Here is a 17,281-nt window from a genome sequence, read left to right on the forward strand (position 1 = left end):
ATCTTTTTTGTAGGCCATTAAATTCTCTACAAAATTGATTCGAAGCTTTTTTACATTATGTCAAAATTTCAGCAACAAAAAAATTTATTACCGAAGCTTTTTAAATTTTAATTGAGAACCGAAATAAAAATAATTTTTTTGAGAGCAAACTAAACAATTTTTGACAGCAGGCAGAAAAAAAGTCTATTATATTTACATATATATGTATATGGTATAATAGTGAACGTGTTAATTGTAAACATCTGCTTAACATATTGAAAGACCAGCAAATTTGCATGGGTACATGATAGACGTGTCAGAGAACCTGACGATGCCTAAACCTCATACCCGTCAGCCCTCAGCTCCCCAACTTCCCTGCGCAGGTCTTGGTTCTAAACCCCCCGGTAAATTGAGTCACGTTCATTCCCTCATGTCCAACATCAACGTGCTGTGGTTCACATTGGCTCGCCACAGGAGATGCATCTAAACGTCAGCCCCAAAGAGAGAGATCCTTTGACACGGAATACCCAATAAATAGCCTGGTCAATTTTGTCCAAACTGGAAAAGCTTATACCTACACACCTACACACCCACACACCTATACACCTATTGAGCCACGCTATTGTTGAACCGATAAATGCTATATTGGAATTGTCATGATTGTATCGAGGTTGTCGTTAATGTCAATCTCATGTGCTCAGCAAACCGAGAGACGATCAATCCTTATTACATTTTTATATTCATAAGCTCGTCATTTTTCATTACCATGGATTTATTTTAATGAAAACTCATAATTATATTTACCTCTAAATAATATGATCCTGAAGTTAGCAGACAATTGAAAATTTTTAGGTTTTTTTTTACGATTAAATTTGAAGAAAAAAAAAAATTAAAAATATGCACATGTAGAAAATTTCAAAGACTACAAGTGCAATTTTTTTAAATATTTTTTTTTTTATAATTTACCGACTAAAAAAAAGTCCAAAAATTATTAGATGTCGGCTAACTTCAGTATCATTAAATAATACCGCAGTCATATTTATCATAATTTTTTATAGGTTTCACTTTAAATTACGATTTCTTGGAAACTATTAGATTTACATAAAAAATTAATCAGACCTTTTCTGTAGGAAATTAAATTCCCTACAAAAATGTGTTCATATATTTTTGTCATATCTCTAATAGTTTACCCGCAATTTTAATTTAAAGTAGAAAAAAATTTGATACAGTAAATTTTTACACTTAGTTCTTTAAATTGATATTACAGCTCAATTATAAGAGATACAATAAAAATGTATGACGACAAATTTATAGGAAATTAAATGCTGAATAAAAAAGGTCCTCATAAATTTAACCATAAATTCAATAGCTTATATGCTATCTTTGTTTTGCTAAACTAAAATTAAATTAAAATATTCTATCCATTAGTAAACGAAGTAAAAGTTTTAAAACTCGTAATTGTTTGTAAAAAATTTTTTTTAAATTCACAACGAGTAGTTATAACGAGCTTTAGTGTAATGAAGATAAAGGAAAAAGTTTTGTTAAAATATAAGTATAATAATAGTTACATATTAAAATATCTATATACACTATTATTATTATTATTGTAGTGAACAAATCAGAATGAAATATGTAACTTTAGTTTATACCGCGAAATAAGAGCACAGTGTAGTGTTGGTATGGGCACAGTGTGCCCGAAAGAAAGACAAGTTGGTTGGAGTTTGCTGTGACAATGAATGCTAATAACGTGGCTGCGTAACAATAGCCGACCAGCGCAAAGCTTGTCACTGAAAGGACCCAGTGTGTGGGTGTGTGTTCACCGCCGAGACTGTTGCTTGTGTGCAAAGCTACACACATGCATAATAATAATATACACACTTGGTCTACCCAATGAAGTAGAGAGGAAAATAAAAATATACGCGAAAAAAAAAAACCTTTTTTTTAATTTATATGAAGCGCTAAAGTTAACGAGAAAGTTTAACTCAAAGGTAAATTAAATTCACGGTAAATATAGGCGTTAAAAAAAATATATTAATAAATAGAAAATGTTGGGTATGAAGAATTTCAATATTTTATGAAATTATCGAGCAGCTGAAAATAATTCGTTATACTTTAGAAGTTTATAATTATTTGAATAAAATAAAAGGCGAATTACTAATTAATATAAAGCTAATTGGATGAAATAATATGAAGTTTAATTGAAAATACGTGCGGGAAATATAAAATATTATGTTATTTAGAGTAATTGAATAATAAAAGATGAGTAGCGGATGACGTAGACAAGGAAATGATAAAATAATGTATGGAAATAAATGTAAAGATAAAATTTATCAAAATGATGTCATTGGGAGTGAAGAGTGAAGAGCGAGGACGGGGATAGAGATCAAGAAGAGGCTTGTTATAGTCAATTTTATTTGCATAAGTATATGAAGCATGAAAATCCTCGTTGAAATGTAGGACACAAGTGAAATAAGATAGAGGTGGGTGGAATGGCAAACTGGCATGGAGAAGAAGAACGACTGGAGAAAGACAAAGAGAGGGAGAGGATTTTACTTTAGGAACCCCAAGTAAAAGCACAGGCCGGTAGCGGCAGTCGAGTCGAGTCGGGTCGGTCTTCTTCTCTGCGCCAGTCGGCAACCGAATAACAATTACGTTACGTTCTCCAGATATTCCAGAATAACCGGAATTCGATGGTGAGCGCTTAACTGGAATAATCGGGCTGGAGACCCTAGAAGTTGCTTCAAATTGCCGGAATTAATTCAACAATTAGACCCTATTGTGCAGCATCCTTTTGAAAATTTACGTTTCAATAAAATTTTACAATCACGGGATGTTTGGATCCTCTACAAGTATAACAATTGATTTTTTTAAACATTTACTTTGATATATTTATATATGCAGCCTGTAATTTTACAGCGATATTTTTATCAGGTTCACGGGTCGAAAACATTTCGATTGCGCTGAAAATTTTCCCTCAGAATTTTATATTCGTCATTTAAAATACTGGACTGCATACTTTTGCTGCTGAAACTTTGACGTTACATAAAAAAGTTCGGGGACGATTTTGTAGAGAATTTATTGCCCTAAAAAAAATGTTTAAGTAACAAACCGATAAATTCTAAATTTATGAAATTTTTAAAATTTTTTGACGCTTCTCTATTTTATCTCAAAATGAAAAATAAAATTTTTGATGTCAATTTAAAATTTGTTTAATTTTTTTTTTATGTAAGTGAAAGATGAAAGGTTTTGTCCACCCAAATATAAAATAATTATTTAAAATTGTTATAAAAATTCATGGAATTGTGAGAGAGAAAGAATAATAAAATGCCGAAAAGATTTATAGGATTGTGTGCATAAGAATGTCGGAAATAGTTTAAATTTCGTAGAATTTAAGATGCAATTTCTGTCTGACAACGTTACTGTTAGTACTACTAGCAGTGGTAAGGCATGTCATACGTCATCCCTCAGGTGGGGGAGCCGCAAAAGCAGCGACAAACTCGAGCTGGGCATAGCGCGGATCTGAATGTACGAAGCTACAATGCACAGTTAAAATTACGCATTCCAATTTCGAAGGACACTAACGGGAATCCACAATCCGCCAGCAGCATATGTTATTCCTGCTACCAATAAATGTCCACACGCCACCGAAGGTATAGCGAAAAAGATTAAACATACGTTAGAATAAATAACCGTTCCACTATTAAATTTTTAGTGTACCTGAAGATTGGAACGTTTTCTGCACAACGAAAAAAAAAATTGGAAAGTAAAAAACTTACTGGATGACTAGATTTCAGAAATTATTCGCATATAGATGCTGGTATGTCAGCCGAAAATCTTCGGCCAACCCCAACTTCTGGAACTACCCCTTAAGGAGTAAAATTACATGAATTTTTTTCATTTTCATTGAGCGATAAACGTTCTGATCTTCAGGTACATAATTTTTAAAGAAAACTTTGGCTGCTTTTGTGCTGTGATTGATCGTTGATAAATTCCGGAATAGATTTTTTTTCGATTTTAATTTACGATCCGCTGTGTGGGGATTTTATAGTAACAGTCTATTGATTTTTAGTGGCTGCCATTTGGGTGGTATCCAAAGTACTCAAGCCTGAATTTACCTTATCAGAAATTATAATGAAAATTCTGTCGAGGCTCCAGTGAAAAAACCGTCAAACTGCCAGAGCATAATTTTAAAAATAATTTATCCAAATAATTGTTGACTTATTAAAGTGTCGTAAAAATTCAGATAAACGAAACTCGAGTCTGAGTTATAAGAAGGTAATATTTCGGTGTGTAGCTTAGTAATATCACCTACGGTGATTAATAATCACAAGGAGACGATATTTCATGAGGATTCGTCTGGATCCGGCGGAAAGATCGCCAGGAAGGATAAGAAGAGACCGAGGAAAGGAGACACGCCAAGTCGTTTGAGAATCGCTTCTACTTTACAAACTTATATGCATTTATATGTACTTCCGGTCGATTTTTTTTCGTTTTTTATGATCCTTACTCAACCAGATCGGGTAAAATGGGCCACCTAAATTCAGTTCAAAGTTTTTTTTCTTTTAAATTTTCTGATTTCACGGAAAGAAAATTATGGGAAGTTTTGCTATGCATTATGGGAATGGTTCCCGTACCATTATGGGAATAGTTCCGATATTGGTATAGGAACTATTCCTATAATATTATGGGAACTATTCCCATAATGTTATGGGAACCATCCCTATAATATCATAAAATTTTTTTTTTGCACAATAGTGTAGAAATTTCCCAAAATTTGAATTTTCTTGAATGTTTTGTGCTGACAAAAAATTCTTGTTAAAAATTTTAATGTTTTTTTGCCAAATACTATTTTTTTTTTCAATGTTTAAATTTTTGTTTTTATGTTTAATAATATTTCTGTGTATTGTAAAAGTGATTACTACACTTCTTTAAATTAATTTTTTCATGATAATATGGGAACCATTCCCATAATATTATAGGAACCATTCCCATAATATTATAGAAAGTATTCCTATAAATTATAGGAACCATTCCTATAGTGTTATGGGTATCATTCCCAAAATTATAGGAGCTATTCCTATAATTATGGGAAACGGTCCTATAATTATAGGAACCGCTCCCATAATTGATGGTCGTAATTCCTATGATGGTATAGGAAAAAATTTCACAAAATTATGGGAACCGCTGCCATAATTTTCTTTCCGTGTTCCCTATTTTGCCTGTCGTTTATTTTTTTTTTACAAACAATAATTTTTCATTAATGTTTAGTTTATAAATATAAAAAATCTAAAGGCACACATCGAGTTTTTAGTTTAATAATATAAGTTTTAAGTATACATGAAAAGTTTTAAAGCTTATTTACCTTTAAAAATTGTCAAGACTAAAGAGAATAAAAAATTGCCGGTAAGACTTTTGCAACTGACAGCAAGTAAACTGCAAGAATATTGTATAACAAAAAAAAATAAATAAGACCTATATAATCTAAAAAAAAAAAAAAGAAAATAAAGAATGAACAAAATAAGTTGAGGATGTGAAACGCTTGCTAGGTTTTTACTGCTCAGATAAAGCTCGTAAAAGATATAGAATGTGTAGGAGACGAACAACGAGAACAAGAAGAACAAGTACAAGAGTTTGCTACTTGAAAACATGTAAGATGGAAAAAGATAAGAGGATAAAAGCCCAATGATATTCATATTTAAGTTAGCCTGTGTGTTTGTGTTGAAGCTTGTTTGTGATATTCTCGTGTCTTTTTCTCCTCATGTCAACTAAACATCGATTAAACTTATTACTATTATCATTATTTTTATTATTATTGTTATTACTAGTCGCAAAACTTTGAAAGGATGACAGTTCAAATGAGTTTATGAATATAATTGTGACAGATAATTGTTTTACTTTATTATAAAAATGTTTTTTAATTAATGCATGGGTTTATCTTTTTACTGCTGTTCCAATTACTGACATTCATTTATTTTGTTACGAAATAAACTGAAGAATAATAATGAATATGTATCTATATATATAGATTTATAGATATAAGAAAAAAGGCGGAAAAAACGCTCCCCTATTTCTACTCTTTACTGCCAAGTAATTATTTAAAATCAATATGACCTAGTAATTTTAAAAAAAATCAATGTGAAGTTAAATGAACCCTTCAAAAAAATTCCTACATAAAAAATAATTTAGTTTAACGAAAGCCAATTTTTTCAAATTTAAGATCTACATCGGTGCTAATAAATCATTTTATTAATAAGAAATTTGAAGAATTAATTTCTTTTATTAATAAAATAATAATGAATAGCGAAACTGAAGAAATTTTTTTTTAATCTGAAATAGATATTTTTTTATCTAAAAAAAAATATCTACGAGTCATTCGTTAATTAAATAGTGACTATGATATTTTTTTCAACAAAACCCATGTCAATAACATATATATGACCATTAAATATAATTTTGACCAGCTTTGTGTTGTACAATCCGGCAATTCTTTACAGTTATTTTTTTGAGACCATCCATTACTTTACCGCACTCAGGGCAAGTTGAAGTATACCCGGGGTCAACTAAAGTAATCGACTCCTTTCATCAGTTACATTTTTATCACTCTCTCTCTCTATGTTCTATATAAATAGGGGAAAGGGAAGGGGCAAAATGGGCCCCTTAAGAAAAAAATTTTCAAATCCTGTTTTTTTTACTTGTATTACTTTTTTTTACTCCCTTGCCAAGGATTTGACCGTAATTTGTTCTGTCCATTAAAAATAAAAAATTAAAAAATTTGGGGCAAAATAGGCCCCCCTCAAAAAATTTTTATAATGCGAGTTTTTCAGCTTGTTTCACTTTTTTTCCTTCTGCTGAGTTTTTGGTGTTAGTTTGCTGTGTCTATGAAAATTAAAAAATACTGAAAAGTTGGGAAAACGGGCCCCCAACAAAACTCAGTGTATGTTTGTCGCTTGTTTTGTGTTTTGAAACTTTTTGCTGTGTGTTTAGTATAAAAAAGAGTTGATAGTGAAAATTTGGACCTAAAAATAACTTAATTTCATTACTTGATTGCTTATATTTTAATTATTTTCGTTTATATAGAATAAATTGTTTTTGAAAAAAATTATAGTTAGTAATGCTGTTGAACTCGTGACCTAGTTTGCCCCTATCATAATTCTTTAATCTTATCTGTTAAAAAAATTTTAGGAACCCGTTTGGCTAAAAAATATTCGTAGGTTTTCAAAGTCTAGACAGCCCATTTTACCCCCTCCCCCCAACACTTTTCATGTTAAAAACTTTGGGGGGCTCATTTTGCCCCCTAATATTTCGAGGCATCCAAAACTTTAGGGGGCTCGTTTTGCCCCCACCCCCCTTCCTCTATATATAAATTGTCAGTCACCATTATTATTGTTTTTGTTTTCCTGTTTCCAATGTAACGATGATTCAGCCGTCGAATACAATTGTCATAGTCATCTTAAAATAGTCTATAACCCTCGTAGTTTCGCACAAGCAACACACATTTACTAGTCACGTATAGACAGAGAGACAAAGCGCACATGTAAAAATACATGGATGATAATAGAGGAGCTTGGTCTGGTGTATGGTGTGTGAGGAATAAGAAAGGGATAAATAAGAGGGAGAGGAAGGGAAAAAAGTAAAGGGTGGGATGTGAAACAAATGGTCGTAAGGTGACAAAAGAAGTTTGAGAAGCAAGTGTGTGCGACTGGGTAAAGACTAGCATAGAGGGTTGAATCCGAATAAAGGACTGAGCATTAAAAAAATGAGAGAGTACTGAGAAATTGTAGAGTGATGACTAAAAATTTAAGAAAAAAGCCGAGAAAAAAATATAATACGCGATGAAAGCTTATGTAAGAAAGCTTTTTTTCTCTAAAGGTTTATTTAGTTTTTTTTAAATACTCGTACGATGGGAATTGGGGCTGGTTGTATAGAAATACTTTCAACAAGTTAATGACAAGCAATTTTTAATATTTTGAATTCGGTGGAAAATAATAAGTGTCTGTAATAGAGCACTCGTGAGATAACTTTTGATAAATTTTTTGAGGCTGTGCCATTTCGCTCGAAATTAAAAAAAATTTTTTTTAATGACAATTTAAAACTATTTGATGTCAATAATAAATTTAGCGGAAAATTATAATAATAAATAAAAATAAAGTCTGATTAAATGACATCATTATAAAAAACTTAAATGTTGAAATAAAAAAAAAAAAAAAATATTACTAATGACATGAAATTTTTTTTCAACCAACAAAATTATATCTTTAAAGAGGCCAAGTGTCAAAGCCCATTGAAGTATAAAAAAAAAAAAATTAATTTAGCTAAAAGCTCATCACGCAAGTGCCGCGGTATGTAGTGGTAGTGTGTGTAATGTGACGTAAAACGTAAAGAAGGTACAATGTACATCGGAGTAAAGAGTAAAGCGAAAGACAGAGAAGTAAAACGAAAAAGAAAAGGAAAAGACGAATAAGAGGAAAAGTGGGTAAAAAGTTAGTGGACGAAAATTCAGGTAAATTATTCAGGGAATTGAAAAGTGGATCTCAAGTCTTAGTGAATAGTTAAGAGACACTAAATTCGATATTAAAACGAACGCGGAGAATCCGTTGCGCTTAATGCACCGCGTACTTAACGCTAATTGGAATAAGAGTCTCGTTAATATTCCCAGGGCTAAACTGCACTACAAAGAGGGTAGAAGAGTGACGATCGCTCTGTATATTTTTCTACAAAATATGTACAGAAGGTAGTACATCAAGTTTGGTACTGAAGTTTATAAAAGATTCTCTTAGTCACGCGATTTATTTTTTTATTTCCAACAATGTATTTATCCATTCTTTCTTACTGTGTAATATACTATTTTTATTTCTTCTTAAGTTGTTTATTTATTTTAGTTTAGTTTAGTATTTTTTTTTTTGCCCTTTTTCTAGTGCAAATGGTATTTTACTAAGTGCAAATCGATTAACTGCTGAAAAGAATGTAGAATAAATGTCCGGTTGGGAAATTATTACAGGAAATTATTAGTCCGAGTTGAACAAACTTTTGTTCGACTTGGCGATTAACTACAAAAAATTTAAATATCCATTTCTTTTTCTTTTAAATCTAATGGAAAATTATTATAAATTTTCCGCTGTCTAATAGCATCAGGATAAAAAAAATTGACTATTTTTTGGGATAAAAATTTTTCATACTATGGGTTTTGAGTGTTTTTGAACTTCGAGTTAATATTCTGACTAAACTATTGAACATACGGGAAAAATACCAGAAAGCAATTTTGTAGGAAATTAAATTTTCTACAAAAAAGGTCTCATTTAATTTTTCCGTAACTTCAATAGTTTACACGTTAGAAATTTTTGAAACCAAACGCTGAATTTTTATCAAAAACTCCGTATTTTTCTGAATGGCTTTGAATTAAAATTTTGACTAAACTATTGGAGATACGAAAAAAATGTATCGATACAATTGTGTAGAGTATTAAATTCTCTACAAAAAAGGTTTCAATAAATTTTTACCTAAGTCCCATAGCTAATCTCAAAATAACGAAATACCTTCTCGCGATAAAATTTTCCGAAAATGTGAATTTTAGTTTTAACTTTGGCTTTTGCAGAAATAATCTTGTTTATTATCATGAATATAAAGATAAAAAGGAGTACTGCATAAAAATAAGTTCATGGGCATTAAAAATCGTAAAGTCAATAAAAATGTTGATGAAGTACGTAAGTAGTATAAGTAAGTAAAGTATAAGAATGAGTAAAGTAAGTAAAGTAAAGTAATAAGTTTACTTACCCTCGAGTTCCACAACCTTGCCAGCGCGTTTAAGAGCCTTGACAGCTTCATCATGAGTGGCTTCACGTAGATCTTCGCCATTCACCGCGAGAATAGCGTCACCGACATAAAGCTGTTCTGTAAGATCAGCAGCCATACCTTTGAAGATCTTGGATATGAGAATGGGCATTTTATTTTCTTTCCCGCCTTTTATTGAAATACCGAGACCATTGTTGTCGCTCTTGACAACGCGAACAATGCGCTTCTGATTTGCCACCGAGTCCGGTACGTCCGGATCATTCAGACTGTCAATATTATTGTTATTTATGTTGCCGTTTAGCGGACCGCCATTGCCCGCGAGTACATGCTCGTAACTCTCGTCGAGGGATATGCTCAGATAGTCGTCCTCCAGAGAAACAAACACGCGGTACCACTGGCCTCGTACTTGGGTCTCCAGGACACCCGACCGACTTGTTGTCGTTGTTGTTGACGAGGACGCCGCGGTTGTTGTCGTTGACGAGGATGACGACGATCCAGGTACTGATGTACCCAGTGGTAATCCACCAGTATTCAATTGTCCCAGCATCACTGTTGGCTGGCTGCTACCACTCAGCTCAACCATCTCGATTTCTTCGCAGACTGTCCGCTGAAAAAATTTTTTTTAAATTTTATTAATTACTCATTTTTTTTTTCTACTCTCTAAAACTAAATAAGTGAAAATTTCACTAATTGAAATAGTGATCTTAAAATTCACTACAAAATTAGTGATTTTGAATTAGATTCACTAATTCATTAGTGATTCCCCGGATTCTACAATGATTACTAGAGGCGCCTCGCTTAAGGACTTTTTATTCTATCGTTGAATTATCAAATTCAGGGCAAAATTAATTACGATAATTTTTAAATACAACTGAACAGTATTAATTCAAGTAAGTTAATTAAATAAAACCTAATTTAGTTGCTAAATAATACATCTTGTTATTTTTTAATAGCTTTATATTTTTACTCCAACTTTTATTACCGAACCTGAATCAAAACCATCATTGACAATAGATTCAGGTTATGAGTTATAATTATGATATAAATATTTACCATATGAAAGTAATTTTAATTGTTAATTTAGTCGATCAAGTTGCTAAAAAAATTTTATAATCAATTACAAATAATAATCATAATAATAATAATATTTTGATACAATATTATTAGTAACGATACAATATTTTTCCAAATAAATCCTCGTCAACAAGTGAATTAGTACATTTTTGACTAATTCAATCAGTGAAATTTTCACTAATTCTATATGTTGTTTTTTTTTACTAATTCAAAAAGTGAATAGTCACTAATTCATAGTCGTATACTTTGGATAATTTAGATTAGTGAATATTCACAAGTAATTAGTGGTTTTTCACTAATTTAGTTTTAGAGAGTAAGGTCAAGATTTAAGATCAAAAATTTTTAAGTCACTTAAAAGTATCAAAAGACCACAGAAAAAAAAAATTGTCAAGTTTCCAATTTTATAAAAAAAAATTAAAAAATTCTAAAGCAAAAGCTCATGATAAAAAAAAATTTCTCGGATTAAAATCGACTTATTCTTATAACTTTCGTATTGGTGGGCGGCTTTTTATTGAACAAATATATATTGATAGAGATAATTCGCGATATTGCGTTTTCAATGGACGTATAAAAACTAAATAAGCTCGATACGACAAAAAGGATAACGTAAAAAAAATAAATAAATGATAATAATAATAACAGAAGAGGTAAAAAAATTTGCCATGCATGACTACTAGAAATTCGGACTATCATAGATGCACGTACAATGAAAGTCACGAGAGATGAAAATCGATAGAGAACTAGAGTCGAGTTGAGTCGAGTAGTCGGAGGCTCAACACACTCTAGCCCGCTGCGACATTAGTGTCGTTTGGATTTGACCCGCGTTATGCAATTTTGCATCGGGTGTGGAAACTGCTCGGCTGAGGAAGAAATTCAATCTGACTTGTGCTCTACATATGTATGTATAACATGTAAAGGTATATATATATATACATATGTAGGTTATATCCATGCATACTCATATCTATACACACATATAATACATTTTCTCACAATGGAATTTCTCAATAGCGCTGGCCAACCGATAATAAAATTCTTATTGAATAAAATCGCATATCAATAATAGCACATTTCACTGCCGACAATGTGGCTCCCGTTGAATAATATTTGATACATTGAATAAAAATTTTTTCATTTTTTCTATTGTCCTGAAAATTTTTCCGCACGCCCGATTTTTGTTTCAAATGTAAAACCAAAAAGTTTTACTTTTTATTTTTTTCGGGTGCCTGCATTAATTTTTAAATTTATTTACACTACGGTCGTAGATATCAACGGACGTTTTCACAATATATAATAAATATATAAAAAAAAAAAAATCCTAAATTAAATGCATGAGTAACGAAGAGTTGGATGAATATTTAATTAAAAAGTACAACACTGTTGGATTGTTGAGTAAAAACTGAGGAGATGAGAGTAAATTAATTAAATTACAACAAATATTTGATATATATTTAATCTGAGATACAGCATTTATTATTAATAGGAAGAGTAATAATGAAATAAATATAAAAATATAAAATATCTCATAAACCATTGGCTTATACAAGCCGGCTTAAATAAATCCTGAATTTAATATACGAACGAAACATGCAATGAGGAAAATCCATTTCATTTCCGAGAAGATGAACATTCTACAGTGATAATATTAATTTGAAATAATAAATAATATATATAAATAAGAGGAATTAAAAAATAGTTATGATAATAATAACAATAATAATAATAATAATGAAATAGCGTAAAGAAGTATGGAAACAAACAAAGCCAAGTTGATGAGGAAAAATAATTATACTAATTATAATTTCTGATTAAAAGAGATATTTGTTTTATGAAATAGAAATTTCTCAAGACTACAAGGCAGTGAATTTATTTTATACTAATTTTTTTTTATCCTTGATAAAAGTTAGTAAATATAAAAAATTAAATCAAAAATGAATAATTAACGTGTGTACATAATTTTCCATCAACAATTTTTTTACACGCTCGCTATTTGAAATCATTTAGGATCTCTTCCGAAAAAAAATCATCTCTCGTTACAGCCGTTAATTAAAACTAAAAAAAAAATCGCCCCGAACTTCATAACATTGGTCATAAAAGTAGAGAAAAAAGTAATTTTATCATATTTATTGTTATTTTGACTACAAAAATATTTTCCGGCGTTAACGGCCGGACGCTGGTATATAGTTTCGTTGATCATCAAATTTAAATATTTTTTTTCAAAAGGTTGTAACTTTAATTTTTGAATTCATCGTTTTGTTGCCTGTAACTGTTTTTTGGGAAATAAAATTAAAAATTTCATAAATTTCTAAGTGACTTTTTAAAATTTCAATTAGATGCCGCAATGAGGATTTTTTTTTAAGTGTAAATTTTATAATTTTGAACAAAGACTATGAAAAACGCTTTAAAATGGCAGTCTAATATTACATATACATATATATGAATTTTTTTGAGTAAATATTAAAAAAAGTGAAAATGGATAAAATTGAGTTGAAGCAAAATTACGTATCTATATTGCTTTTCACGTTATAGTTTTTTTTTACGTTCGTATACAAACAGTTTTATTCAGTATTTTTATTTTTTATATTTTTTTGGAATAGCACACACGATTCTCTGAATTTACTAAATATAAGCAACGATATATCTATATCTAGGTAAATGTTTTTTATCCTATATTCGAGGCTCGCATGTTGTGCAGACGTTTCGTTCAAATTTTTCGCCATCAGTGAAAAAAAAAACCCATACACTATCTCAAACACTATCATCCGGATATACGAATTTTGCTATGCATAATATAATATAATACGTATAAAAAAAAATGGCATATGTAATAAAGATTATCTGAGTGTTCCTATGCACTGTCATAAATTTATTTTTTAAACACCTTAAAAATAATTTACACAAAATTAATGGGGTAGAAAAAAAAGTTAATTACCATTTATATGCACCGCGATCTTTTTACGACTGACTAAGAAGATTAATTTTTTTTTTAATTTAAATTCTTAAATCGACATCGATTCCAGTAGAAATTTTTTTTGCAACAGTATGTGCCCATTTCCATTAAAAAATCGACGCAATAAAAATCTAAAATTACAAACGAAATAACGAAAGCTCATAAAAAAAAAAAAAATGTTATGGAAAATCAAGGAATTTTAGCAATTAACCATAACCAGACATTTCATTAAAATTTTCTTTCATCGTCAAAAAAACTCATATTCTATCTGAGCATTTCGACGCTAATTCATAAACTTTTTCCAACAAAAAATAATTCCCTCCTGATTAACGGCGTAAAAAGTTGATTATATACTTTTTTTTTTCGCGATGTTTTTTAAAAATTTCTACGAGTTATGCGTCGAAATTTTCGTTATATATTTCCAAAAATTATAATTAATCAAATTAATATACTTGAAGTATAAATTTTACTAGATGCACTTTAATTATAAAAGTAAATTAAATTTCATGCACATGGTTATTGCAGTCATCTGCCAAATAACCCAATAAAATGAAATAAATTTTATCGAATCTCAAAAGCCAGTCCAGTATTCAAACACAAAATTTTTCAATAACCCTCAGTTGATAAAAAATTCATAACCTTTTCTGGTCCAATCAATAAAAATTTAAATTCCCAAAAAAAATCGACAAACAAAAATAAAATAAAAATCACTCGATAAATAACTATTGATTGTTATATTTATACAATTATTCATAAACTTCCAATAAATGATATCAGATAAAACTTAATTAATTAAATAAAATCACGAGAAATGATATTTCAGCGCAACAAACAATGTTACATCAAATAAATCAAGTTACAATTATTATCATCATATATAATGAATGAGTATTTGTAATTCGATGATACTGAATTGAAAATAATATTCATATTCTCTTCATATGTTGAAATATGGTTATAACATAACCGAAACGCAAAACCACACGCATACAATTGCCCAAAAATGAAATCCAATTGATATTCACATTGGAATTTGATCAATATATATGTATATATTTTATATACATAGATATAGATGAAAGATATCGTGTTTAATGGAACAATGATTGTATTTAGATCTAAAATAATCGCTTTTAAGCTCTGATATTAAACAATAATAGACTATCTTTTACTCCAATCTATTGATATTCTCTTCTTCTCTCATACGGCCTCATCCCTCATCACTTGTATATATATATAGATATTTATGATTGAGAAACGTATAGAGATGTACAGAACTGAATAGTGTGAGCATTGATGACTAGCAAAGGGGCATCAAGCTGTCGACAAGAGAAAACCGCCAGCGTTATGAAGCAAAACCGCCGAGTAATTAATACCACGAGCTTAATGAAAGCATCGATCGCGTGAGTAGGCGACGAGCTTGTCACTGGACCCCGCCTTTATCTGTACGCCGTACGAGAAGAGGGGCAATAAAAAATAAGCATTAAAAAAAAAAATAGAATAATCCAAGTGTCCCCATCGTCAAATTATCCGGACATTTTTCGATGAAACAAAAAAAATTACCATACATTGTGTGTGCATGTGACAGCTTTTGAGACTAAAAAATTTAATGGAAATTTAAATTTCGCGATATTGGATTTTAATTGTCACATGTGTTAATTCAAAGGGTATTTTAAGAATGACTTAATTTTAACTCGAGTTAATATTTGATAAATATTTGAATTTTGGAAATATTTAAATTTGTCATTTACGAAATTTATATGTATGATTTTTTTTTTTTTTATTGAATCAATTAATATTTCTACTCGTATGATATAAAAATATTTTCCGTAATAAAACTCATATTTATTTATATAGTCCATTTCGGTCGTTACTTTTATTAATGAATTTATAAAATATTATTTTATTAAAATTAATAGTCGCATATGATTGAATGAAATAAATTGACTTGGCATTTAAAAAAACCTGTTCGTTTGTTTAAAACGCGAAAAATGTCGTCTGATTCGCGAAAAAAAACCAATAACCTTGTGCGTTGGAACCGGCTTGTTTATGACCCCAGGGAGGAATGGGAATGAACATTGAAGTATATGGAGATCTAGGGGCTCATACTCTGTCGCATATATTTGTATATGTGTGTGGGTGGGTGGAGAAAAAAAGAATATGAGTAAGAGTGAGATGTAGACAATGTAAAAAAAAAAAAAAAAAAAAAAAAAAAACACAGGAAATGGAAAGAGCTAAGCGCGAGAGTGAAACGCAAATCCACTTGTAACTTTTATCATTGAAACACGACCGAATGCATTTTTTGATTTCATTTGAATTTTCTATACGGTTGATATATATATATATATGTATGTATGTTGGAGAATTCGATTTTCAATGGAACAAAATAATGTATATTTTAGAGGTGCAATGAGAAAAAAAAATTTAATATACAATTTTTAAAAAAATGTAATTTAATTCTTTTAACATTCGTGAGCAATTAATTTATTCTTCATTTTGTTGCGAATAATTCATTGTATTGTGGAGTAAAAATTATACGATAATTAGATTATTTAAATTTCTCATTTAAATATTTCATGTAGAAATTATTTTTTTTTTATTGTTCTCGTGATTAATTTCATTATTTAGACACTAAAATTTATTAGCAAGGATAAATTGTGTTCAGATTTATTTATTTGAAACACGAATTCATTTTTAAAAAAAATTCGGCGCTATGATTTGCGCGCTGAAATTTGAATAGAGATAAAGTTAAATTCTGTGTAAAAAAAATTACAGTCGATTGAAGTGAATTCAAGATGGATTGGAGTGATGTTTTTTAGCTGGAAAATTTTCCTTGGGTCTAATTACCGTTAAATAAATATGTGTAAGATAAAGAAATCTGCAAGCTCAAGTGACGTATCTTGATTAGGTTTGAAAGCTAGTGATGTTATCTCAGTCGAGGAAAATCCTGGCAAAAAAGAATCCCTTGAAGAGCCGGAGAGAAACCGCAAAAAATTAATTTTGTAACGGAAATGAAGCTTTTACTTTCACGAAAAAAATCTACACCTTTTTTATAAAATGAGTCATTTTTTTTTAATCAGAATTTTTTTTAAGAATAACTCACAAGAATTTGCTTTCCATGATTAATTAATTAAATGTCACGTGGCCATTTTTCAAAATTTCTAATTCAATAAAAAATTATCATTCGATTAAAAAAAAAATTTTTTGTGTACTTTCAATACCTTCGTTATATTTCGGGTAACAAATCCTCCTAATTACCGTCTCTGTATCAGACCTCAAATAAATTAGAGATAAATTTTTTAAAAATGACTCTTTAATTTATTCAAAAGTCGTCTCTTTACACCAGACACTAGTACGTCTGAGTATTAAATTCCGTTTCTACTTAAATTTAAATCTCGCTGTTTTTCATCTTTACATTATCCTACGACCCAAGGACACTACACATAACACTAGTAAATTTACATTGTACGAGTGCTGCGCAAATGACAT

General features: G+C 30.0%; 1 protein-coding gene across 2 annotated transcripts in view; it reads right to left on the minus strand.

The window, feature by feature from the left end:
* LOC130671646 (beta-1-syntrophin) overlaps window positions 1–17,281 on the minus strand; it is a 154,905-nt gene that overhangs the window by 135,147 nt on the left and 2,477 nt on the right. For both annotated transcript variants that reach the window (XR_008990547.1, XM_057475683.1), the window contains exon 2: window positions 9,751–10,375. Coding sequence is in view for 1 of the 2 variants with exons in the window: in XM_057475683.1 (XP_057331666.1) it covers window positions 9,751–10,375 (625 nt within the window). In the remaining variant the exon portion in view is untranslated. The remainder of the gene's footprint in view (window positions 1–9,750; window positions 10,376–17,281) is intronic.

The sequence above is a fragment of the Microplitis mediator genome, chromosome 7, assembly GCF_029852145.1.
Source record: "Microplitis mediator isolate UGA2020A chromosome 7, iyMicMedi2.1, whole genome shotgun sequence".
Lineage (NCBI taxonomy): Eukaryota > Metazoa > Arthropoda > Insecta > Hymenoptera > Braconidae > Microplitis > Microplitis mediator.